Source organism: Panthera pardus, unplaced genomic scaffold (genome assembly GCF_024362965.1).
Source record: "Panthera pardus isolate Hobbes unplaced genomic scaffold, ASM2436296v1 HiC_scaffold_19, whole genome shotgun sequence".
Taxonomy (NCBI): domain Eukaryota; kingdom Metazoa; phylum Chordata; class Mammalia; order Carnivora; family Felidae; genus Panthera; species Panthera pardus.
Window position 1 is genome coordinate 15783937 of NW_026526754.1, and position 25118 is coordinate 15809054.

Genomic DNA, 25118 nt, shown 5'->3' on the forward strand with positions numbered 1-25118 from the left:
ATCTCCCATATTGGAGACGATTCTTTAGATTGACGGTATTTGCTGGCTCAAGGATTTCTGGTACACCCTAGACGGAGATGCAGCTTATCCTTTGCTAGGAATCCCACTAAGTGATGGGACTCCAGTGAGCATGTCAGAAGCCCAACGATAGGTCCTGGGAGGTGAGCAGTAGGAGCCTTGTATCAGGGTAGAGTCCCTCCTTTGCTACTAAACAGGACATCTGCTCCTTGAAGATCTTCTATACTGAATCAAGTTTAACACAAACAGTATACAATAAAATCCACCAGCTCGCTGAAATAGAAATATTTCATCTAAAAATGGAAACCAAAGGCAAAAAGAAAAAAAATCACCCTAAACACCTGAGCCAACTGGGTTATATTAGCACTGAGTTTTTATAATAACTGCTTAAATAATGCTGATTAATTTAAAGAGCAGTCAGAAAATGTATGCAGCAGTCAAGGTATTCTATTCTGAAGTTACAGTACAGATAATTTGTACAATGGTTTGTTTCTACATGTTATCATGTTTCCAGAACTAGAAACTAACAAGTATGCAGTTTACCATACTCAAGCCACAAACGGTCCCTTCTGCCGCGGGCATGAACTTGGTCTCACACCTGTGACCCACTCGGTGGCACCAAAGGGACTTGCAAATGTCCTGAAAGAAAAGAAGAAGCTGGTAAGGGTGTCAATACAATAAAAATGCAAACATCCAAAGTCTTTTGTATACAATATCATATTTTGAGGCAGCTGGAATGGGACATTGTCCAGGAAGCGGAGGCAAGTGACGTCGGGAGCGGCCAGGTAACCGGTAAATACGCTGTAGCAAATGTACAAGCAGGAAGTTTCCGCACTGCCGACATGGGTGTTTGGTAATGACGGGGAGGTAACGACAGTTCATTTAGGGACCATTTGGCTTGAAACCAAGAGACCTGGTTTGTAATAACAACTACCATCACGAGTGAAACAAAAGAAGCCCAAACTGGAATCAAGCACATCGGATTCAGATCCTCGCCCCCGAATTCGAGGTTCCCGGCCCTAGGGACATGTTACGGAAGGGTCTGAGGTGTGGTTTTCTTGACTGTGGAGATGGTGATCGAAGCACCTCTTTCCTCTGGAGGGTTGTTCTCAAGGGTAAATGATGTAAATGATCATCACCACCGTCCTTATCTTTATAGTAATTTTCAAGCATTTCAGCAATTTTCACACGAGAGCATCAAAGAGCTTAACTCTCATGCTAGACTGTGGCAGGCAGAACACCATCCCCCAAAAATGACCACATCCCTACCACTGGTGCTTGTGACTTTGTGCATTTACGTAGCAAAGGGGAATTAAAGGTGCAGATGCAATCAGGGTTGCAGTTGACCTTGAGGTGGGGAGACTATCTTTGATTTTCCAGATGGGCCCAAGACAACCACAGGGACCCTTGAAGAGGGCAGGGGTGGATAGAAGAGAGTCAGAGGGAGGACAGCGTGAGGAGGGCCAAGGTGGATGTTGCTGCTTGGAAGGCGGAGGATGGGGCCGCTGAGCCAAGGAATGAAGGAGGCCTGTAGAAGCTGGAGAAGGCAAGAAAATGGCTTCTCTTCCAGAGCTTGCAGGAGGGCCACAAGCCTGCCGACACTTGATTTTAGCCCAGCGGCACTTACCCCGTGTGTCCACCTCCAGAAACGTAAGAAAATAAACATGTGTTGCTTTAAGTCATTAAGTTCATGGAAAGTTAGTAGAGCGGTCATAGGAAACTAATACTAACACCATTTAGTGATGCTCACTAAACGAATTCCGCACATAAACTAATTTAGATGAGGGAACTGAACGAGCTATTGACATTTCAAAGCCGCCAAGTCACACAGCTGGTAAGTGGCAAAGGCCAGACTCCAACTGGCCTGATTCCAGCCAGCGTCCTTGACCACTACTCTGGGCTTGGATTTGCCATTAATGGAGGTTGGAAGGCTCTCAGCTTCTCTGGGCCTCAGTTACTTACCTATGAAATAAGGCAAGGGAACCAGATTCCTTCCAGCTCCAACAGCTAAAGTTGCTCTTCAGAATTATGTCATTAATAGAATGTCAAAATCATGAAATGTCAGAATGATTCCATTTCGTTTGCCACATTCTATTTACTGGGATAGAAGTGTGAATGCATACAATTTGGGGGAAAACATGAACCACCAGGGAGGAAACAAAATGATTTTTGCAGTCACTCGGTGTAACCCTGAAGAGTCAATTAACCGGGCACCCAATTCGCCAAGCATTCTAGCTCGTATCGATTTCATGGTTGGAAAATATGGCAAGGACATGCTTAGGCGTTATTTCACACACAAAAAGTTTTCCACAGAACAAGGAAAGAAAATGGAGGGAAACCAGAGATCTGTGCAGGGAGCCTGATCTTGTGGACCAAAAAAATCCTTCCCCCCCCCCGCAAAAGAGAAGGGGAGGGTGTTCGGGACTCCGCTCGGGAACACCACCAGCAGGAGCCCCACGCAGGTGCCACACATACCACTTTCAAATCTCAAAACAGCTCATAAGACACGATATGTCAATGTTTCCCACAGAAGGGGACCTGGCCACTGACATTAGTAGAAAGCATAAGGCAGTCTGCCAACGAGTGAATCAACTTCATCATCTCCGCGAGCCCTTACATGTGTCACCCCGGGCCTGAGGGAACAACTTAATGTGGAAAAAGAGTCCATATCAAAATGGAGAAATAGGAGGTCACCGTTGAAACAAAGCCACAGTCCGAGAGGCTTTCGGAATTAAACTGTTTTCCCCCTTACAGCCAGCAGGAAGCCATAACCCACACCTCTAGCCTATGTGGCCACCGCCGAAACGACCGTGGGACAGACCGAAGCAAAGGCGACCCAGATTCCACAGCCCGATGCCAAGCCACAGGGCTAAGAAAAAGGGGCAGCTGGAGAAGACCAGGAAAATAAGGCAAAACACAAAAACACAGGATTCCAGAGTGAAATCAGACAGGCTGTATGAACATGTTATTTCTTTTGTGGTGAAGTACATAAGTCAAACGTAATTATAGCCAACTACATGCTTTGACGACCTTGAGAACCCTCTGAGAAAGCTTCCCTTCAAAGTAAACAGAAATGGGAGTTTGCACTTTTTTCTTGCTCTTCCTTCTTTATTTTCCCCAGCATATTCAACTAACTTTTCCTTATCTATAATTCCCCAGACTTAAGTCATAATTTAAGGGAGAAAGAATTAACCACAGAGACGCCAAGATCTCATGCTGCCTGGATGTGATTTTTAAGGAGACTCTCAATACTATACTCTGTCCTGTCATCGTTGACCGTGTTGTCCCATTGTATTCTAAAGATTCCAAAAGATGCCCCTTCAAGCGAAACCTGATGTGCTAAAAATGTTAGTGGTCTTTGCGAATCAAATTTCATAACGCCCTTAACACATCTGAAACAGAATTCCCCGTCTTTCCCCCCAAACCTGAGTCATGTTCAGCCTCTTTCAGCTCATGACATGACCCCTCCGTACTTCTGACTGCGCAAGCCAAAAGCCCTAGAGTCCTCCTTGACTCCTCTTTTTCTCCCAGGTAAGTCAGCCACTCCTGCTTTCTTGAGGAGGGATGAGAAGGGGAGAGAGGCATAATCCTCCACTTTATGGAAATGGGAGTACTAAAGAAATGTTAGCTTTGATTGCCATTCCAATTTCAGTAAATGACTCCTGGGTATCTGCCAACATGGCGGGCACATGCTGGGCCCTACAGATACTGTCCATCCACTGAGGCAAGAGATATACCTCATCAGCTATAACATAGTATCACAAGTTTATGATGGTGACATAAAGGGCACAGATGGAGGCCGGGGGAAAGGAATGTTTCAGTCTCCTTGGGGAAAATAGGAGGTAACGCTTGTGCCGGAATCTTTGATAACAGTAGAAGATGATTAGGTATTTGCCACATGGGTGGCCGTGCAGCGTGCTAGGCGGGGAGGCATATACACAAAGACCTATAGACACGAAAGCAGAAACGGCTTGAAAAAAATACAAGGACATGAAGATAGCTGAACCCCAAGTCCGTGGGGGAAGTTAGTAAAATGTGAAACCTGATGTAGGAAATTTATTAGATTACAAAGCAGGTACAATTTACTGATTACACTTAGATTTAGACCCTTAGGGAGTTTCTCTTTCTTTTCCATTCTTTCATCCCAATGTCGAATTCTTTTTTTACACGATAATTTTTAAAATAAAATTGGAAAATTTTAAACATTTTCTACATTACATTAGAAGTCTAATGGATGTGTAACACGAAACATATTAGTTTTAGGTGTACAACATAATGATTCGATATTCGTACGTATTACAAAAAACCACTAATAAGTCCATCTGTCCCCATATATTTTTACAATTTTATTTTCTTGTGATGAGGAAAATTTTCTTTTCTTTTCGTGTGATGAGCAGACAAGATCTGCTCTCTGGTCAACTTTCATATATGCACTATAATATTCACTATACTCACCATGATGTACATGGAATCTCCAGGACTTACTCTCTACAACTTTGCACCTTTTGATGACCTTTGAGCATTATGAGGTCCGATTCTTGAAACCAGAAATGCATGCCCATCCTACTATATTTGACATGTCTCTTCTTTCAGAGGAAATGTTCTCTGAGGTGATGAGCCTAAAAATATTCACTAGAATTCATACCTTCCCTATCATTTCTATTCTGCTTCAAACCCACTCAGTACATCTGTAAATGAACATGAATGGACCTCCTGCTACGTGACAGTGACCGATGGCTGCTGAGATACAGGGTACAGGTTGCTCATTTCTAACTTAGTAAAATAAGCCACATTGGAAGCGCTGACCAGAGTCTCTTCCGGCGCCTGGAGCATTCTGGCAGACGGCACCTACTCCCTTGCTGTCAGTCAGCGGCTAATATGTGTTTAATAACCGGAGGGGAGTTCCCTCCAGTTGCTGTGGAGGTGACCCTCCCTTATGTCTGTCCAAATAACGTGGACCCACCAGCCCAATCTAACCAACTCATTTTCCTGAACACTTTGAAAGGGAACAGAGATCAAGCTTGACGTGAAGACACAGATGGCTGGCAGAAGATGAGACAGGTAAGAAAGACACCCAGCTCTAGGCTCAGACAAGGAAGCCGAGAAAACCCTGATTAGCTGTACCAACAGATGCACCCACACAACTACCAGGGAAGAACTATCCCTATCCTAACCTTACAGATGTGGACAGAAAGGCTGAGGGAGGTTAAGCCATTTGACCCGGGTTCTAGGACACGGTCGAATAAGGTTTTAAACTTTCAGATCCACCTAACTCCAAAAGCCAGATGGTTTGTGTGTGTGTGTGTGTGTGTGTGTGTGTGTGTGTGTGTGTGAAACTGACAACTGCCTAAGTCAGCAGTTCTCAACCCTGAGCAAGCATCAGAATCACAAAGAGCCCCTGTTCAGGCATAGGTTGCCAGGTCCTACCCCCACACTTTCTTATGCTTCAGGACTGGAATGAGACCTGAGCATTCGCACTTCTAACAAGTTCCAGGGGATGCTGATAATTGCATGCGGTTCCAAAGACACTTGAGAAATTTTTTGAGCGTGCGTGCTTCTAACTCATGCAAAACTGCCTTTCCGGCGGGGCGGGGGGGGGGTGCATAAAGATTTTTTAAAAAGGCAGTGAGAAGAATAGGTCTGAAAGGGAAAGCAATGACAGGACCTTGAAGACACCGAAAACAAAATGCCATTACTTCTGTGCTGCCAGATGTGGGTCTGAACTGTTCAGACCAGCAGGACAAATGGGAAATCTGCTTGTTTTGGAAGCCCCACCCACTTAGGGGAGGCAGGAAAGATCTGTGATTCTCAGAGGTAATGCCACGGTTCAACTTACAAGCAGGTATTTGCCCCCTAGGCTGTGGGGGGAAAACATTCAGCATTCTGGAACAGTCTTACCTCCTGGTCTTCACAAATTGCTCCCGTAAGCAAATCTCTACCCCCTGGGCATTCCCATCTCTGTGACTTCCTCATTTAAAAAAAATATATATATTTTTAAATGTTTATTTTAAGAAAGAGAGAAACAGAGAGAGAGCAGGGGAGGGGCAGAGAAAGAGGGTGACAGAATTCCAAGCAGGTTCTGCACTGTCAGTGCAGAGCCTGACACAGGGCTCAAACCCACTAACCATGAGATCATGACCTGAGCCAAAATCCAGAGTCAGACACTTAACTCACTGAGCCCCTCCGCCTTCCTCATTCAATTCAGACTTTTAGTTTGCAGTTTCCATTTCCCTTTGCCCCGGTTCCCGAGGAAGACCATCCCACTGAGGTGCTGTCTCTCTGAAAACTATGGTACAGTTCCAGAAAAATATCTGTAAATGAAGAATGGCTATTTAAGCGCTGCACACTCTCTGACAGAGAACAGGCACCCCACAAATGTTTGCTGAATGTAGGATCTTGAAGGAATGGTAGTCATTTTTAAAACTTCCTTTATGTTTGCAAAGAAAATCAAACTCGTTACCAATTGCGCATTCGCTGCATAGTAAGCGTTTAATAAACGTGTGATTAATGAATGGGGGTAAGCGCGCGAAACCTTTAAGAATGAAGTGAAAGGAGAGTCAGACAAACTTTGTCAACAGGATGAACATCTATCAACTCCTGCCAAACACATCAACTTAACAGGCAATTAGAGACCGTTATAAATTTATCTATTTATTCTTTAATGTTTATTTATATTTGAAAGAGAAAGAGAGAGCGGGAGAGAGAGAGACAGTGCATAAACAGGGGAGGGCCAGAGAGAGACGGAGACAGAATCCAAAGCAGGCTCCAGGCTCTGAGCTGTCAGCACAGAGCCCGATGTGAGGCTCCAACTCAGAAGAGTGAGATCGTGACCTGAGCCAACGTCATGACCTCAGACGTTCAACTGACTGAGCCACCTAGGTGCCCCTGCAGTCGTAAATTTATTAATGCGCACAGGATACATCGGCATTTGGCAAAGTAAGCCCCATGGACCATGGAGGATACGCCAAAAATATTGTGGACAGTGGGTGGATAAACTTTTCTAACAATTACGCATTTAAAGAGCATTAGAAAAATAAGTAATCTCCTATCAAACCTGTGATTCAGTGGTTACTTTTTTAGGACTGGACTTAGAGATTTGGGTGTGAGATGATTTATTAGAAAAGCAACACATGCGTAATAATACAGAGATACACCACCACGAATAAAGGCGATTATTAATCACTGAATGTCGCTGTCAATGACTGAAGCTGAGGAAACACTGATATTAACTCGGGAGAAGGAAGCGTGACATTAGTGTGAATGCTGTGCCTTGTTTAAAAGTTTTGAGGGTTGGGGCACATGGAATACACATTCCCTGAGCTCCATGTTAAAAAAAAAAAAAAAAAAAAGATAAGTCTCATTTCAAAAGGTCTTTGTGAAGACTGAGGAAAAATAAAAGAAGTCTCAAAGTAGAACGCCATATGTGGAGCAGAGGCTCCGGAGGCAATTGCTGGAAGGGATGGTGGCCACAGAAGAGGGAGAAGAAAAGAGGAGGGATGGAAAGGGCGGGGGATAGGAAGACGGCACGGAAAAGGAGCTATAAATCTTTGTCATTTCCCTATTTCCAGATACCTAGGATTTCCATGCTTCTGTTTGTTCTTTCTTTTTTTTTTAAGAATTTTTTAAGTTTATTTATTCGTTTGGAGAGAGAGCAAGTATGGGGAAATAGATTCTACTTACATAAATAAGTTAGAAAAAAGCTTAGGGCAGAAAGCCGCCACCACAGGGCAAAAATGCCGGAGATTACCTAGCGAGATATTGTAATGGGATCACGAGTAACTTGTCATATCACCTGCAGGAAATTACTTTCCATCTGGTGCCAATGTACCTTGATCACAAACTCACTGGTCTCCCAGACCCTTTGCTTCTTACAAAAGCTAATGATTACTGTCTGATTGTTTTCTCGACATTTCACGTGTGTAAGATCTTGTTTTCTTCACATTCATGATGAAGGTAATATCTTGTGAGCTCAATAACTATGGACATGAAACCCCTGCTTGGGGCTCTTGTCTCCTCCCAGACATTAGCCTCTCTCGTATTCAATTCTGCACCTGCTCTCTTGCTGGACAAGAGAGAACTCCAGACTCATAGTCAGTGACAAGTAAGTGTGAGCATGGGAGGGGCAGAGAGAGAGGGAGAGAGAGAATCAGAAGCAGGCTCCGTGAGCTGTCAGCATGGAGCCCTATGTGGGGCTCGATGGCACGAATCATGAGATCATGACCTGAGCTGAAATCAAGAGGATGCAGCTTAACCGACTGAGCCACTCAGGTGCCCCTCCATGCTTCTCTTTGGATACTAGGGGAAAAACCTTAAAACTGATTCTACTTTGTACTGATGTTGAGATGGTCAGTGCTAGAGTTCCTGAGCAAGTGTTCCAATGTGTCTCCCATTTCTACATCCTGGACTTTTGGTTTTCCCATCTATGTTTCTCGTCACGTGGAAGGGAAGACCTAACACGCGAAAAAGTTGGCTGCTAACAGTTTTCACATTCCATAGAGGCATATGTATCTATTTTCAGGTGGTGATGATTTTAAATGTATCACATTTAAGGGAAATGAACACAGCAATAAGAAACAGAATGATAAGAGGTAGGTAAACGTTATTGTACCCAGATTTACTACTTGTGATAAAACCCTCATCTGCACAGGAGTAATTTTCTTCCCACGATGCAGTCAGAAGGTATTTAAACCAGGCATGGTCTACAGGGGATAAGCCTGGACAATTCATCGACAGTAAAACTGCCACTTAATTATCATGCCAAGAAGCTGACATTTTAGAGATAACCCAGACTCTAACCCTTGGCCTTGCAAACCAAATGTTTATACTTCTGCTAGGGGCACAGACACATTGCAGAATCTTAACGTGAGGTTGAAATCACAAGCAAACATACCTTCACAAAACCAAGGCTACATAACTTGGCTTTTGCTCCAAATTGCCACTTGCACTGTGTGTCGGCATCATAAATCTGTCCTGGTAGTTTGTCTGGATATTTATACTGTCCTGTTTGCTTGGGCTCGTCCACCAGGCACCCAGCCTGAGGTGTGCTGCAGGAAAAAAAAAATCCTTGTTAACTCCTGTGTTTACCTGTGATCTTTCCACAAAAAACAGTACACCTCTCAATGCATTCATGCAAAGAAACATAGAACATGGCTAAACATATAGGTCATACTTAAAGTTAAAATGTTTATTTTTTCCAGGGTGTGAGTCCTGTCCTGTCTAAGATGGAATTTACACAGCTATGGAAGGTTTCACCTGGTAAAGGAATTATAGCTGTCCAAGTGATTTGATTTGGCCTGCTAGATGGCAAAGATGCATATATTTGAAAACTCTCCCCAACAATCTCATTCAACAACATTCAACAAGTTTTTATTGGGTGCCTACTGTGTGGTGAACATTAGGTTAAACGCTAAAGGTACAGAATAAACTAGACAGAGACAGTGTCTATCTTCACGGAGTTGAACGTCGGGCTGTGTTTTTTTTTATATATATATATCAATAATGGGGCAGTGGTCAAGATGTACTTTACCTCAAATAATCTTTACGAGGTTTTTGTAAGCATCGAGAGAAAGAATTGGGGCACTAAGCAGAACAATTCCCCCAAGTGTGCTCAACTGGGATGTGTTAAAAAAAAAAAAAAAAATCAACGTTGATGGCATGGATATTGTTAAAAAAAAACCACCTTCCAGCCACTCAACTTAAGTGGTTAAACTACGATATCAGTTAAACTATGATATCAAACAGCATGGCGGTTCAGTATGACCTTGGAGGCGGACAGATGGGAATCCAAGTCAACCATGAGACCAAAGCACAATTGTGACATACGCCATTACTGACAATGTGCTTAACCCGGCAGAGTAAGCATTTCGAGTCAGCTGTTATCATCATCACCAACATTTAACGATATCATATGAATGACAGAAATTCAATCTGTATTAAGTTGGCCTTGATTAATATTCATTGATTCCACTCTCCCATGAGAGAAAAGATGATGTGAAGCCCCAAATTATAAACTTAAAACTAATAAGAAAATCTTCCATTTGATAAAACTTATCATTGGCAAAAGGCCTGTCAAATTTTTCCTGTTCTTTAGGACGTCGTTTGGCTAGACATCTTTACATTTAATCAGCTTTGCCTGTTGTGTATCACAAATTCCATAAACACTGGCAAATAGTGTGTAATAGTATAGGTTTAAAAAAAGAGTATCAGTATTATCAATTCCCAAAGAAACCTTGTTCGTTTCCCTAACATTTGGTCAAAGGGAAATGGGATTAGAACCTGAGTGTTCTTGTAAGTCAACATAGCATGATGAGATATGTAACAACAACTAGAAGGCTATCCTAATGACAAAGGTCAAATATACATTATTGCTGAACAAAATTAAAGGAAACTTCGAAGAGTTCCACCTTTGGGTCATGTAATATGAATCACATAGTGCTACCTTCCTAACTCCCATTTTACTAATGCCATGTAGGAATTTTGAATTATCAAAGAGATTTTATATGACTATCACCTCCTTTGGATGGCTTTTGGACATACAGCTAGCTCATGGCCATTTCAAGCAAAATAGCTAAGCAAGCCAATATTCCACTCATTGTAAAACATGCACACTGCTTTAACACGTGTAATACTATTATGATCAAGCTGATCACATTAAAATAATTAGTCACAGTAAAATGTGTATCTAGCAACCTCTGGAGGTCATAAAGGGGAGATAGTTATAAGCATAGATCTTGGAATCAGAGCAGACCTCGGTGTGGGTTTTACGTCCACACCCTACCAGCTATAGGATGTTAAACAACACAATTAGCCTCTCTAGGACTCCATTTCCTTAATTGGAGAATGGGGATCCTAACAGGATTGCTATGAGGACAGAATAAGACAACATGTGCAGAGCACTTAGCACAGTATTAGACGTTCAATGTATTTTTTCAACAGCAATAATGATGACCATATCACCACCACCACCACCATCATCATCATCTCGAGTATTTATTTTAAACACCTGTTGAGCGCTGTTTTCTGTCACCACTCCAACCCGGGGAAGACCCCTGGCTTTACTTTGTCGTACCTAAGGAATTTCTTGAGATACTGCCGGCTGCACGAAGACCAGGAAAACACCCCATTGTTTCCTGTCAGTGTGGGGGACATGATATTGCCTTCAGCCTTCCTACAGGGATTGCCTTCCCCATCGTGAATCATGCCGAAGCTGAAACAAATGGAGGAAACAAAAACAAAAAGCTTTCTGTGACCCATTTTCCAAATTATAATCAAAGGAAGAAGACGCATTGACATCCAATGAACCCAAGTGAGAGAATTATCTTTCTTCTGCAAGAAAAAACCAAAATGAGTTACTATGCATAATTGACCTTTGAGCAACAGAGGGGTTAAGGGCACTGACCCTCCCCACCTCAACTGAAAATTCCAGTGTAACTTCCACCTGCCCCCAAACTTACCTACCAAGAGCGTACCGCTGACCGGAAGCCTTATCAATAACTTAAGGCCAATTAACACGTATGGGAGACATATTATATACTGTAGTCTTACAATCAAGTAAGAGAAAAGAAAATGCTACTAAAAAAAGTCATAAGGAAAATATATTTACAGTACTGTACTGTATTTATTGACAAGAGTCCACATCTAAGTAGACCTGTACGCGGTTCAAACCAATGTTAACTGCAGTGCTGTAAAGTTCATGTAGCAAAGTCTAAAGAATGCTAAGGGCTTTGTTCTATTGTGCCTTGGACAAAACCAAAGAACGGTATGTCTGCTTTAGTGTAAGGACGAGAAACTTTTGGTCAAGATGTCGAAGCTACACTAAAATGATGGGAGAATCTAATTCTTTTATTTCCAACACCAAATTGTTTTCTTGCCACCAATTGTGAAACTGGGGTAAGGAAGTTCAGGGTCAGGAGGAGATAGGAGCAGAAACAAATTCAGACCTATGTTTGACATTCCTATTTATTTCCTGCTCTGTACAAAGAGGCCTTGTGCCTACCAGGCATTTTTGCACCTCTGTTCACAGTAAAATGGGTTCATTCATATCTTGCGAAGAATGTGGTTGCACACATACATAAAATGTTGGGAAGCCATTGGGTAATGGGAACGGTCAGGATTCAAATTTTCAAGATAATATGCTCAGAGGAGACACTAGCACCAAAATATTTGAATATAAAGTATAGCCGTGAAGTAGGTAATTTTTGCTTTAATTAAAAAAGATTTGGGGGGGGGCACCTGGGTGGCTCAGTCGGTTGAGCATCAGCTTCGGCTCAGGTCCTGATCTCACAGTCCGTAAGTTCGAGCCCCGCATCAGGCTCTGTGCTGACAGTTCGGAGCCTGGAGCCTGCTTCAGATTCTGTATCTCCCTCTCTCTGACCCTCCCTTGTTCATGCTCTCTCTCTGTCTCAAAAATAAACATTTAAAAAATTTTTTTTAACATTTATTATTTTGAGAGAGAGACCGAGCATAAGTGGAGAAGGGGAAGAGAGAGAAGGAGAACCAGAATTCCAAGCAGGCTCCAGGCTATCAGTGCAGAGCCTGACACGGGGCTGTAACTCACAGACCGAGAGATCATGACCTGAGCCAAAATCAGATGCTTAACCAACTAAGCTACCTAGGTGCCCCTGCTTTTATTTTTAAGTCAGAAATTAATCAATGCTCTGAAAATGAGCATTCAATATAAATGGTGAGTATGAGACACACACGCAAACACTCCTAAACTCAAACTCCAAAGAGCATGCCCTTTGAAATAGTCATCTTGTAAAGCAGTGTGCTTATTCCAATGTGGATGCTACTGTTCAAGCAACGTTTGAAAATTCTCTGTAGAACTGCACTGGCACCAGATGCCTTGTAAATTCAGCTCACGACTCTTAGGTTTCTCATTTTGAACTCTAGTCTCACGAAAGAAAGATTTACTAACACCAACGAAAAGAATATTAAGTACATGCAGTGACACCGACTACAAGAATATCTGGTGTGTGCATCACAAGTCTTTGAACAATTAACATGCTGTTACAGTCTGGAAATGTATGTATCTCCATGATTATTTCCTTGGCGTAATGAACTAAAGGTATCTTCACTGCAGAAAAACATGGAAGAAATTCCTAAAAGACCAGAGGAGCCGTTAGAGGACTAGTCCATTTATGCCCACAACGTAATTCTGTGCAGCCACGAAATGTTGTTTGAAAAGAGCCACGTCAACAATGACTGGCCTTTATTGAGCTCTCCTTATGGCCCGGTACAATTCTTTTTGTATTTTTGTATTTTTTTAATGTTTGTTTATTTTTGAGAGAGAGAGACAGAGAGCTCAAGCAGGGGAGGGACAAAGAGAAAGACACAAAATCTGAAGCAGGCTCCAGGCTGTGAGCTGTCAGCACAGAGCCTGATGTGGGGCTCAAAGCCACGAACCGCAAGATCATGACCTGAGCTGAAATCAGACCTTTAACTGACTGATCCACCCGGGGGCCCGTGGTCCAGTACTAGCCTAAGCTGTACCCTAGATTTATCCTACCTATTCTACCATTCTAGAGGAATGCCAATGAATTGCCCAACCAGTCCTCATATAAAGTGGTGAATCAAGGGGTCACTTACTTGTGCCCTGACTCATGAGCAATGGTGAAGGCCAGGCCAAGCCCTGTGTCCTCATTGATGGTACAACTTCGGTACTTACTGCACATTCCACTGATGGGGGCAAACCCTAAAGAGAGAACATTTTCAAATGTTAGTCCAAAGGGACCATATACAGACACCCGATCATGTCGTATGGCTTCGAAGTGTTCTACACAGTTTTAGTTTAATTGATTAATGTAATTAATTTCAGTTTAAGTGATTAATGTACTTAAATTTTTTTGCAGGAAACTAACTAGAGGCATACGGCTCTCTGTCCTGCCCAGATAGATAAATTCAGTATTCAATATTTTCCTTCCTCTTAAAAGATATTGTCATCAACGGATCCTCCTCATAACCCTGTGAGGTATGAATATTATCATTTCTATTTCATATATAGAATAGTAAGCTACTGAACATTTACATGCCTTATCTAAGTTTGTTATTTGGGCCAGAGCAACCATTAAAATCATAGCTAACCCAATACAAAACATCCACTTAACAGTGGCATTAGCATCAAAGCTCAAGGTATATTTTCTAGGACAACATACGTCCTGGTCTTTTTCTGAAGCAGGTAGCACAAAAAGGCCTGAACAATGTCAACGGATTAAGTGCATTATTCTCCTGTTCTCTATAATGTGAAAAATGCTTCTGTTTTCAAAAACGACTTCCTGCCAACAACAGCTAAAAAATCATTCCAGCCAGGGCTTGATTCTATCTGGAACCACACTGTGGTGTTAAATGTCTTTCTTCCCAGTTCTGGGTCCTCATAAGCAGTAGAACAGGCTCATGGCTATGTACCCAGGATAGGCTATGTACCCAGTTAGTGTTACGTGCACACTTGTGGGTCAACTGCACCCACCTTGCTGCTATGAGGTCCGTGAGATGATGCGAGAAACCCAGCCTATCATCACCATCACCACCATCACAATGATCTAGATGATCATCGATCCATTAAAAATAACTGGGGAGTTCCCACTGTATGCAATGGAATATACTAGAAAATACAGGAGAGATGTAGAAGATATAGTCCTTACTCAGTGTCTAGTGCAAATATAGAAAAGATGTGTCCCTTCCTAAAGGATGTGTAACTTTCTAAAGGATGGACTGCTAACTAGGGGCAGAGCTATGTACCATGAAGAACAGTCAAATTCTCTTCAGATACCCAGTTCTGCAGTCACGATGCTTAGAGAATAAACCACAACTAGGCTAGTTAAACCATTTATCTCAATGGCCATCAACAGAGTTAATAAAGAAAAATACAAAACAAATAAAGGAAACGAGCTCACCATTCTACCCTGACTTCGGTTGAATAGAACAACATTCACCAGATGGTACAGTAAACATAGTCCGCCATTTAAATATTAAGTCTCCTTATTAAGGGTCCTAAGGGCTACCCAGCCAGTAGAAAGTTTCCTTACTGTTTTCGCAGGTGTGAGTGAAGCATCCATTCATACCATACCTAGAGTGTCACATGGTTCATTCTTCCAGGAACAAATGTCAAATCCCGTGAGGAGGATGGCATGGTCATGCCTCTTGCCATTCTTTCCAGTGAGGGCGGACTGCCATTGACAGAAACTATTCAGAGACTGGTCTGCATGATGGTTGATCAATAATCCTCCCTATGGGAAACCCACACAAATCAGAGCATGAATGTGTCTCAGAGGCAAGAACGTTGAATCATTCCATTTGTACAGGCAAACACAGAAACATCATGCTTCTGGGGAGAAAGGTCAGTAGAGGAAAATACTTGAGCCAAGGTTGGAGACAGAAGTTAAAAAAAAAAACAACCCTAAAGCTATTCAGGTAAATGCTCACAACATTTCAAGCCACTACAGAGTTTTAGTAGTATACTTTATGACCAATTCTCTATCTACAAAAAAATCAAATAACCTGACATCAGTTAGGAATCTCTATGTTCATTTCATGCTAATATCACCTTTACACAACTATTACAGCTTTTTATAACAGTTAGATTATATATATGTTATATATATAGTTAGATTATTATATATATTTTATATAAGTTAGATTATAACTTATAACCTAATTATAAGTTAATGGTGATAAAGTTCAACGCTCTCTTCAATAGAGCATGAGGAAGGTAGTGATCACAGCTTATTCACGTCTACGTCAGAATTTCCAGCGAAGGGCTTGGCACATCATAGATTAAAATCAATCCATCCATCAGTCAATAAAACAAAAGCTCACTGAACGGATGTAGAAACAAACAGTTATAAGATTCTGAGGGGGTAAGACAGGACCTAGCCTTAACATAATTATTTACCAAAATCTGTCCTTACAACTATTGACTTGGGTCAAGTGGAGGGTTTTTAGACTAGGTCTTTAATTATCTGTGAATTAGGATGCCTCTGGCTTCAATGTCCTTGGGCGAAGTATAAGTGGTAGGTTAAAGACACGAGTGTCTCTCAACAACACACACCCTCCTTTCTACCTTTCTAAAATTCCAAGAGCAATGTGACAGGTTGTTAACCTCTGCAGCTCTACACACCTGGACCATTAGATTAATTTTCGTCTTGTCTCCGACTCCTTGCTTTGTACATTAATTACTGGGGTTACACATGAAGAGGAGAAGCCACAGGGGACTTAAAAAATGGTTTGAGTGGTAATCCCCATCTCAGAAAAATACAGTTTCAGCATCAAAACACTACAAAGCAGTGGGAGCCATGCAATTAACACGTTATTATATGGTCTGGTTTTATAATTTACCCCATACCTGTGTCCTGCACCTCAAGGTAATCAATTCAAGGGCAGCTAAATATTCCTTATTTATTCTCTGTGGTACCTGAGATGGTGCTGGGGAGACAGTAGGTTTACTGTAAGAATTTTCTGGTGACTTATTCTCAGTGTATTTTCTTTTTTTTTTTTTTTAATTTTTTTTTTTAACGTTTTATTTATTTTTGAGACAGAGAGAGACAGAGCATGAACGGGGAAGGGGCAGAGAAAGAGGGAGACACAGAATCGGAAGCAGGCTCCAGGCTCTGAGCCACCAGCCCAGAGCCCGACCCGGGGCTCAAACTCACGGAATGCGAGATCGTGACCTGAGCTGAAGTCGGACGTTTAACCGACTGAGCCACCCAGGCGCCCCTCTCAGTGTATTTTCAAAATATGCTCTGACCTCAACCTGCAATTACCTAGCATGTCCAAGATCCAAAATCCAACTAACCCTTAAAGCTATTATCAAATGCACCTTCCCTGTGAAGCCTACATAATATTTGTATTTTTATATATAATTTAATATTGATATTACACAAGCATATTCAATCATACGTATGTGTCATTGTATACATACATATATACCATATATATTTACAGATAAGTAATTATTTGGTGATGTTCTAGTTAAGTACACAACCCTGTTTGATTGTACTTTCTTTGAGGGCAGGGTCAGCATATTTTCCAACTTGAATTTCTAGTGACGAGTTCGTGGATCAGCACATAGTAGGTATTCAATAAGTATATCCTGAATGGCAGAATGAATTAAGAAATAAGTGAAGTTTGGCACGTACAGGTTCTTGTTCCAGAAGAATGAGGCTCACCACAACAATGTTTATATCACTTCCAATGGTCCCATCTTTAAATAGGCTAGAAACCTGTTGGAACAATTGAAATCAAACAAAAATAAACAAAATCTGAAAATTTCCCAAACTCTGTATCAATCAGACATGTTCGTAAGTATAGAGGCTTCAGTTTTACCAAATATATATACACATGAAGCCAATTTCCTCAAAACTCATTTTTTTTTTCAATATAATAATGTAGCTATATCTGCTATTCAATCACACAAGGACATTCTATGATTTTTAGCCTGATTTGGAGAACCAGAATGGCTGGAGTCCTGACAAACTCCCTTACCATGTTCATGACTGTGAGAATGTACGTGGTGACATTTGCCTTGCCATGTTTTTCCACCATTTTCTTGTCTGCTACTACAAGGGTTTCCACATTTAGACCCTTTTGTGACTTTCCAGCTGATCTTCTGGGTCGCCCTGTACTCCCGTATTCATCAAACCTGAGATAGGTGTCCTCCGTGGGAGGCTTAGGGGCATCTACAATGAACAGAAGAGCATTTGGAAGGGATTATCAGTAGAGAACATCTGCATGAGATAGACAGAAATCTCAACAAGGGGAGGAGAGAGTCTAGGTAACCAACACTTGACTGATCTGATAAATAATGTCTTTGGTGCTTGTCCCGGGGCTTTGCCCTTAGTTTGTGAAGAAAGGTTCATTCAGTAGAAGTTGGTGGATGGATGGACTCAATAAGTCAAAAATACTCAATGAGTTAAAAAAAAATACACAACCAATCTACAAATCTAGTTGGTACAGATCAAGAAAAATCAATTTTATCAAAAGAGTCTTTAAAAACAGATAATGCTCATTTTATTTTACTAATAAAACACTGCAGAAGTAGACATTATCCTTTGCATCTGAATTCTTAACACCTCATATACTTTCTAAATAAAATTTAGAAATATATGTCCAATAGGACATTATCCGTGTCTAATACCCCTGTCTCATCAATACAAACTTTAAGGAGTCAATAAGGACTCCTTGACCTAATATTGAGTTACTTATTGGGGAAATAGCATAGTCTGAGGTGAAATTTAAAATGATATCAACTAGTTTGTAACAGGTAAAGTGCAGGTACCACCTTTATGGTGGCCATGGCCTTTGAGAAGAGACCTGGAAGTCTCAGGATGTGGGGCAGACATGATCCCTTTAGTTAATGGAGAGTGACAAGTCCAAGGGTTGCTGGGAGGGAACAGGGCATTTAAAAATGTAATACTAACATGGAGTTACTTTCATACTTTAACAAGTGGTACCGTCATTATAATGGTCATAATAGCTCTCCACGGAATGAAAAGATCAAATTATTTAGAATTAGATATAAAACCTCAGGTCAGGCACTTTGATAAGTGACCCTGAGTCTCAGTTTCCTCATCAATGAAAAGAACATAATATTCATAATACCAGTCCTAAGCCTGCTCTAAAAATTAGCTTTGATATCTATCAAACACGTATCAGTGTCACTATGAATATCACCACTATTAGGAATACCACTATTATTTCAAATCCATGCCAAATAGGTGTTCCCTAAAGAGGATATTTCTGTTAATACCCCAAACCCCAAAGACCAACTAAAATGGTAGAGACACGATATTTCACTGTTGCTCCCCATCAAGAGCTCAGGGTTAGTAGTTCCTCTTCTCCTTGGGTGGAACCATCCAACTTCTATCCAACTTCTCTATCCAACTCAGTACTCCTCTGCGACTCGTGGCTACTGAGCCTTGGAAATGTGTCTGACGCCACTGGAGAAACTGAACTTTTAATCTGAATTTGAATTAATTTCAATTTAAATTAAGAAAGCAACACTCGATTCAGTTCTGGAGAAACAAGTATGTTTGGAACTACTTGAATATGTAACTCTACTTTTCCAACCTTAAATGTTATGAAATCCAAATACAGATTAAGTACGTCTGAGGAAAACTTATTGTCTAAATTGAAATTGTGCTCTAAGGGTTAAATACTAGATTCCCAAAACATCATGTAAATTACCAGATAATAACTTGATATTGATTACATGTTGAGATATTTTGTAATATATCGGGTTAAATAAGATACAATATTAAAATTCATCCATCAATCTTCAATTTTTTTTTTAAAACATGGCATTAGGACATTTAAAACTACTTTTGGGGCTGACATTGTATTTCTATTAGACACCGCTTGTCTACAAAATGCAAAAGGTTGTGCCCAGGTCATAAACCATGCCCAAGGGTCGCTGTATCTCACTGTCACATCTACTGAGGTGCCAATGTTCTCATATCTCACGAAGCTATGTTTCAAGACCTCAAAAAGAACAAACACCCAACAACATCATCACTGGAAGACTGGCTACTTTTCTCATGAGCATAGAAACTAAGATGATATGGGAACCCATAACTAAAAAGTAGGAGATGCTAAACAAAAACAAACAAAAACTTATCAAAATCTTTCCTAGTGGGGCACCTGGGTGGCTCAGTCAATTGAACATCCAACTCTTGATTTCGGCTCAGGTCATGATCTCACGGCTCATGGGTTCAAGCCCTGCATCAGGCTCCTCACTGGCAGTGCAGAACCTGCTTGGGATTCTCTCTCTCTGTTCTCCATCTGTCCCTCCCTCACTTATACTCTCTCTCTCTCAAACTCAACTTAAAAAAACAAAAATCTTTCCTAGTTTAATCTAGAAGAATTAAGAAATGATCACCCAGCTTTTGCCTGACACAGATGAATATTGGTCCATCTCTAAGACTAATTTCAGGGGATGCTTAGGGTAGCCCCATTTTAACCTGCAAAATCAACATACCCAATGGCACTCAAGAAAGACTATGGAGGGCCCACATAAGAACAGAGTAAGAAAAAGTTTCCTTACATACATTTCTTGCGTCGTCCACAAAAATGCTGCTTTTGCAACCTTGGGTGGTGATGCTCTCTTTCTTGACTCCGAGATGTGTGGGGCATGTGAGTTGGGGGGTGACCAGGATGATGCCCGCTGGAGCCTAGGTAGCCATGGCAACGCTGGATCTTCTCCTCAGCCGTCCTTTTGTACAGTACGTGAGGATGATGCCCTGCAGGTGCACTGTAGTTATGTTCCTGGGCCAGCAGCTGAGGTAACGGGGAGATGAGGAATTCGTTTTTTCGGGTCCTTATTAGACCTGACTAAAAACCAAACACACAGAAAACGTTAATGATTCCATGCATCTCTTTTTTTACATGGTGATTTTCAGTAACTTTATTGGCTACTTTCTGTGTGTGGGCACTGTACTAAGCAACTGACATGACTTATCTATTTTATATGTACCATTAGCAATTACAATGTTATTACCCCCATTTTAGAGAGGACGAAGCCGAGGCTAAGGCACTTAAGTAGGAAAGCCAGCACTGGCCTTATAGGGACAGAAAAATAATTTTCCTGTTACTTTTCTAGGTTCGTGGGTCAGACCCCATTGATGAGAGAGCATAAGGCAATCTGAGGGCAAAGCAAACGCTAACAATCCCCTCTCCCCCGACCCTAGGTGGGATATGTGTGATATTCCTCGGACACTCCCAGCTGTCCAAGAATAAAGGAAAGGAAAGAAAACAAATGGTTAAATGATACAGATCACAGTCATGAAGGACATGAGTCTCCATGTGTTTACAAATATCTTAGTAAATTATGAGAAAAAGGCAACCTTATCAGTAGCCTAATCTCCAGAAACCTATAGACTCAGTTTCCTGGAGCCCTAACATCACCCTCCCCTCCATAGTGATCTGGGGAACAAAGGCAAGAAGGAAATGGCAGGTAAATACTCAACATGTCTCCGGAGGCAAGGGAAACAAAAGCAAAAATGAACTATTGGGACCTTACCAAATAAAAAGCTTCTGCACAGCGAAGGAAACAATCAGCAAAACTAAAGGCAACCCGACAGAATGGGAGAAGATATTTGCAAACGACATATCAGATAAAAGGTTAGTATCCAAAATCTATAAAGAACTTATCAAACTCAACACACAAAAAACAAATAATCCAGTGAAGAAATGGGCCAAAGACATGAAGAGCCACTTCTCCAAGGAAGATATCCCGATGGCCAACCGACACATGAAAAAATGCTCAACATCACTCATCATCAGGGAAATACAAATCAAAACCACCCATATACCACCTCACACCTGTCAGAATGGTTCACATTAACAACTCAGGCAACAACAGATGTTGGCGAGGATGCGGAGAGAGAGGATCTCTTTTGCATTGTTGGTGGCAATGCAAGCTGGTGCAGCCACTCTGGAAAACAGTATGGAGGTGCCTCAAAAAACTAAAAACAGAACTACCCTATGACCCAGCAATTGCACTAGTAGGCATTTATCCAAGGGATACAGGTGTGCTGTTTCGAAGGGACACTTGCACCCCCATGTTTATAGCAGCACTATCAACAATAGCCAAAGTATGGGAAGAGCCCAAATGGCAATCGACAGATGAATGGATAAAGAAGATGTGGTATATATGTATAATGGAGTATTACTCAGCAATCAAAAAGAATGAGATCTTGCCATTTGCAACTATGTGGATGGAACTGGAGGGTATTATGCTAAGTGAAGTTAGTCAGAGAAAGACAATTATCATAGGACTTCACTCATATGAGGACTTTAAGACACAAAACAGATGAACATAAGGGAAGGGAAGCAAAAATAATATAAAAACAGGGAGGGGGGACAAAACAGAAGAGACTCATAAATATGGAGAACAAACTGAGGGTTACAGGAGGGGTGGTGGGAGGGGGGATGGGCTAAATGGGGAAGGGGCACTAAGGAATCTACTCCTGAGATCATTGTTGCACTATAGGCTAACTAATTTGGATATAAATTTAAAACAACAAAAAATTTAAAAAAAAGAATGGCAGGTAAAAAATAATTTCTTTATAACCTGCAGCCCATTGACAAATACTTGAGGCAAATAGAGAGTAAAAGGTTTCTCCAGAAACCCCCTACTGTCATAATATTAATGCCTTACTAAAGGAAAAACAACCTTAGCTTGACAGTAGCTAGGCCTCCAGTATCTTATTAATCTTCTAAATTTAACATATGAAAATCCCTTTAGGAACTTCCTCTGGACTTGATCTCCTCCAACTGCATAGTATATAATCAGTCACTCCTCACAAGCCCAGGGCAGCTCTTTCTGCCCACGGGTCCTGTCCCTGCACTTTAATAAAATGACCTTTTTGCACCAAACTCTCAAGAATTCTTTCTTGGCCACAGGCTCCGGACCCCAGCACCTTTCCAAAACCCCATCACCGCTGTAATAAAAGATTAACAGGAGAAAAACAGACATTTAGTAACATGTATACCTTCCGTATATATGGGAGTTACCCAGGAAAAGTGACTAACTCCCCAAAAGGGCCCAAGACACCACTTTGTAAATAGTGTCTCTAGCTAAAGGTACAAGATGTTGAGGGGGGTGATGGGGGAGGGAGAAGGGCAGTCATGCGAGGTTACGAGAAGCTCAGAAATAAAAAAAGATACGGTCGCGATGCAGATTGAAGTCTTGGCCCTCTCCATGACAAGTTGCTAGAGGTCTGCTCACCCAGACCAATGTTCCTGGTGCGGAGAGGGAGACACCCCCACAAATGGAGATTTCCCTTGCGGATGTAAATGTCGCTTACAAAATGGCAACTTCTGCTCAGTTTACAGAGTGTTTCTTATGTCTGTAGTTTCTTCAAACAATCAGCCTAAAATAATCCTTATGCCCAAGAGGCATAGTTTGGGGCACCGGGAGGTCTCTACTCTCAGAGGCAATGCCCTCAGCCACCATTCCAGACTCTTCACTACTAATCTTGACATTTGTGACTCAGGGCACCGCCTCGTGACATCCTAGAGCCTCTGCCTCTATGAGGTGGGGGACGCGGTGGCAAACGCTGGGCAGAGGGGAGCAGTTTGACAGCAGCCCCGCCCTCAAGGGGCCCACATCAAGCGCCGGAAAAACCGAGACCTTCCATCATGGCCCCACAAGCGCTAAGTAACAGGCTGGCGTGGGTGACGGAGGAGTGAGGGTGCTTATGGTCATCCCCATGGAGGGGCCTGGGGCTGCGTGATCCAGAGACAAATCTGCTAAAATGGAGCGGAAAGACTCAACGAGGATTTCAGCCACCTCCGCTTTGACCTCAGTCTGTCCTTTCTAATCGATGAAACCCTTTCCAGCTTATCTCTTTGCTCAGGCAACAGACCCAGCGGGCAAAGGATCCTGTGGGGACTGAAACGCCCTCCTCAAGCAACAGGGACTGCCCTGTCCCCGTGTGACTGACTCCAAGACCAGGATCGATTTGACCTTCACTGCCCACCTACAGGTACCCACTGACCTTTGGCCCACATTTTCCTTATATAGGCGGGAAGTATTTTCAGCACTTTGGAGACAGTCTTTGACACATGAGTCTCCCGTCTTCCTGGTGTTAGGCTCATTGAAATAAATCCCTTTCTTATTTCCCCACAATTCATCTCTCTGCCTCGGGATTTTGCCAGTGGTGAGTGACCAGACCCCGTCGGTTTGGGAGCCCCGGAGCCCAGCCACCGTTTTGCTTCCCAAGTTCACGGCACAAAGTGGGTCTTTTGGCACCAGGTATTTTAGCCGGAACGCACCCGGGCCTTCCCTTCCGCACCGCCACCCTCTCTCTTCCTGCATTTGGTTCAGAAGTTCCTGGACACCCAGAGCCAGGGAGAGGAAGAGTGGTCTGCAGTTTCAGCCTGCCCAGGAGCTTGTTGGAGATGCCAGCTCAGGAGGCCCCCCCAGTGGGCTCAGCTGGTTAAGCATCTGAGTCTTGATCTGGGCTCAGGTCATGATCTCACAGTTTGTGAGATCAAGCCCCGCAGCAGGCTCTGTGCTGACAGTGCTGTACCTGCTTGGGATCCTCTCCGTGTCCCTCTCTCTCTCTCTCTCTCTTTCTCTCTCTCTGCCCCTACCCTGCGTGCTCGCTCTCTCCAAATAAATAAGCTTAAAAAACAAAAAAGGAGAGACGTGACTCAGGTCTTGCCCCAGATCTGCTGCATCAGAGTCCGCATTTTATTTAGATCCCCTGGTGATCTGTCGGTCTGTGAACCGGCCAGCAATTCTTGAACTCTGCTCCACATCGGAAACACCTAGGGATCCGAAAGGTACGTGCAGACTCCCTCACTCCCAGGCAGGATCTCGTATCATCAAAAACCAACTCTCTGCCCTTGTGACCCATGCATCAGAACTTTTGTCTTTAACCTTTCTGATGATTATCCCAATGCACAAAAGACTTTGTGAACCAGTCCTCCCAGACCTTAGCTTCTTCATGAGCAGAATGGGGAGACTCCTTCCCAGCCCGATACCTTACAAGGCGACCTAGAATGGCCATTGCAGAAATCCATCATACGTGCTCGACTGCAGCAATCTTGATGACTGAGGATGATGGATGATGCATGACTGAATCAACACACACTAAGTGCCAGGCAAGTGCCAGGCACACGACTGTGCAAGAGATACACAAACACAGCATGTGGTTTGCTGGGGAAACAGACGCCTAAGAATTCAAGGATGGTACCAAATGCGAAGGGGGTGTCGGGGTGAGAGCAGATTACTATGGGAGCACAGGGGCTCCCTGTGTGTGGAGGGGTGGCACCAGATGGGCTGTGCCCGGGGCCTAATGTTAGCCCAATGTTAGGGTGCAGCTTCCCATTCCTAAAAGAAGTCCCAGAACCTGTGGCTTGGTCCTGATTTTCCTCCCCCTGCAGAAGGGTGTTGCCTTCTGAAAGACTGTCTTAGGGACTGTAGCCGCACTGACTTATTATCTAGAACTGGGACACGGACAGATGCCTTCCTTGGCTCAGTCAACTCACACTGAGCACCGAATGAGCAGCCATGTTCTAGGCACTGGCATAAAGAACAGAGGCACACAGAAAGGCAACAGAATAGTTCACATTCATATTCTCGTGGAGATCCAGGGAGA

General features: G+C 42.6%; 1 protein-coding gene across 1 annotated transcript in view; it reads right to left on the bottom strand.

Annotated features, from left to right (window-relative positions):
* Positions 1-25118, bottom strand: part of ADAMTS18 (ADAM metallopeptidase with thrombospondin type 1 motif 18) — a 139989-nt gene that overhangs the window by 56583 nt on the left and 58288 nt on the right. The window contains exons 4-11 of the mRNA XM_053906823.1: positions 20058-20340; positions 17497-17690; positions 17151-17234; positions 15083-15242; positions 13606-13711; positions 11087-11224; positions 8909-9062; positions 562-657 (exon numbers count right to left, since the gene is read on the bottom strand). Of these exons, the coding sequence (XP_053762798.1) occupies positions 562-657; positions 8909-9062; positions 11087-11224; positions 13606-13711; positions 15083-15242; positions 17151-17234; positions 17497-17690; positions 20058-20340 (1215 nt within the window). The remainder of the gene's footprint in view (positions 1-561; positions 658-8908; positions 9063-11086; positions 11225-13605; positions 13712-15082; positions 15243-17150; positions 17235-17496; positions 17691-20057; positions 20341-25118) is intronic.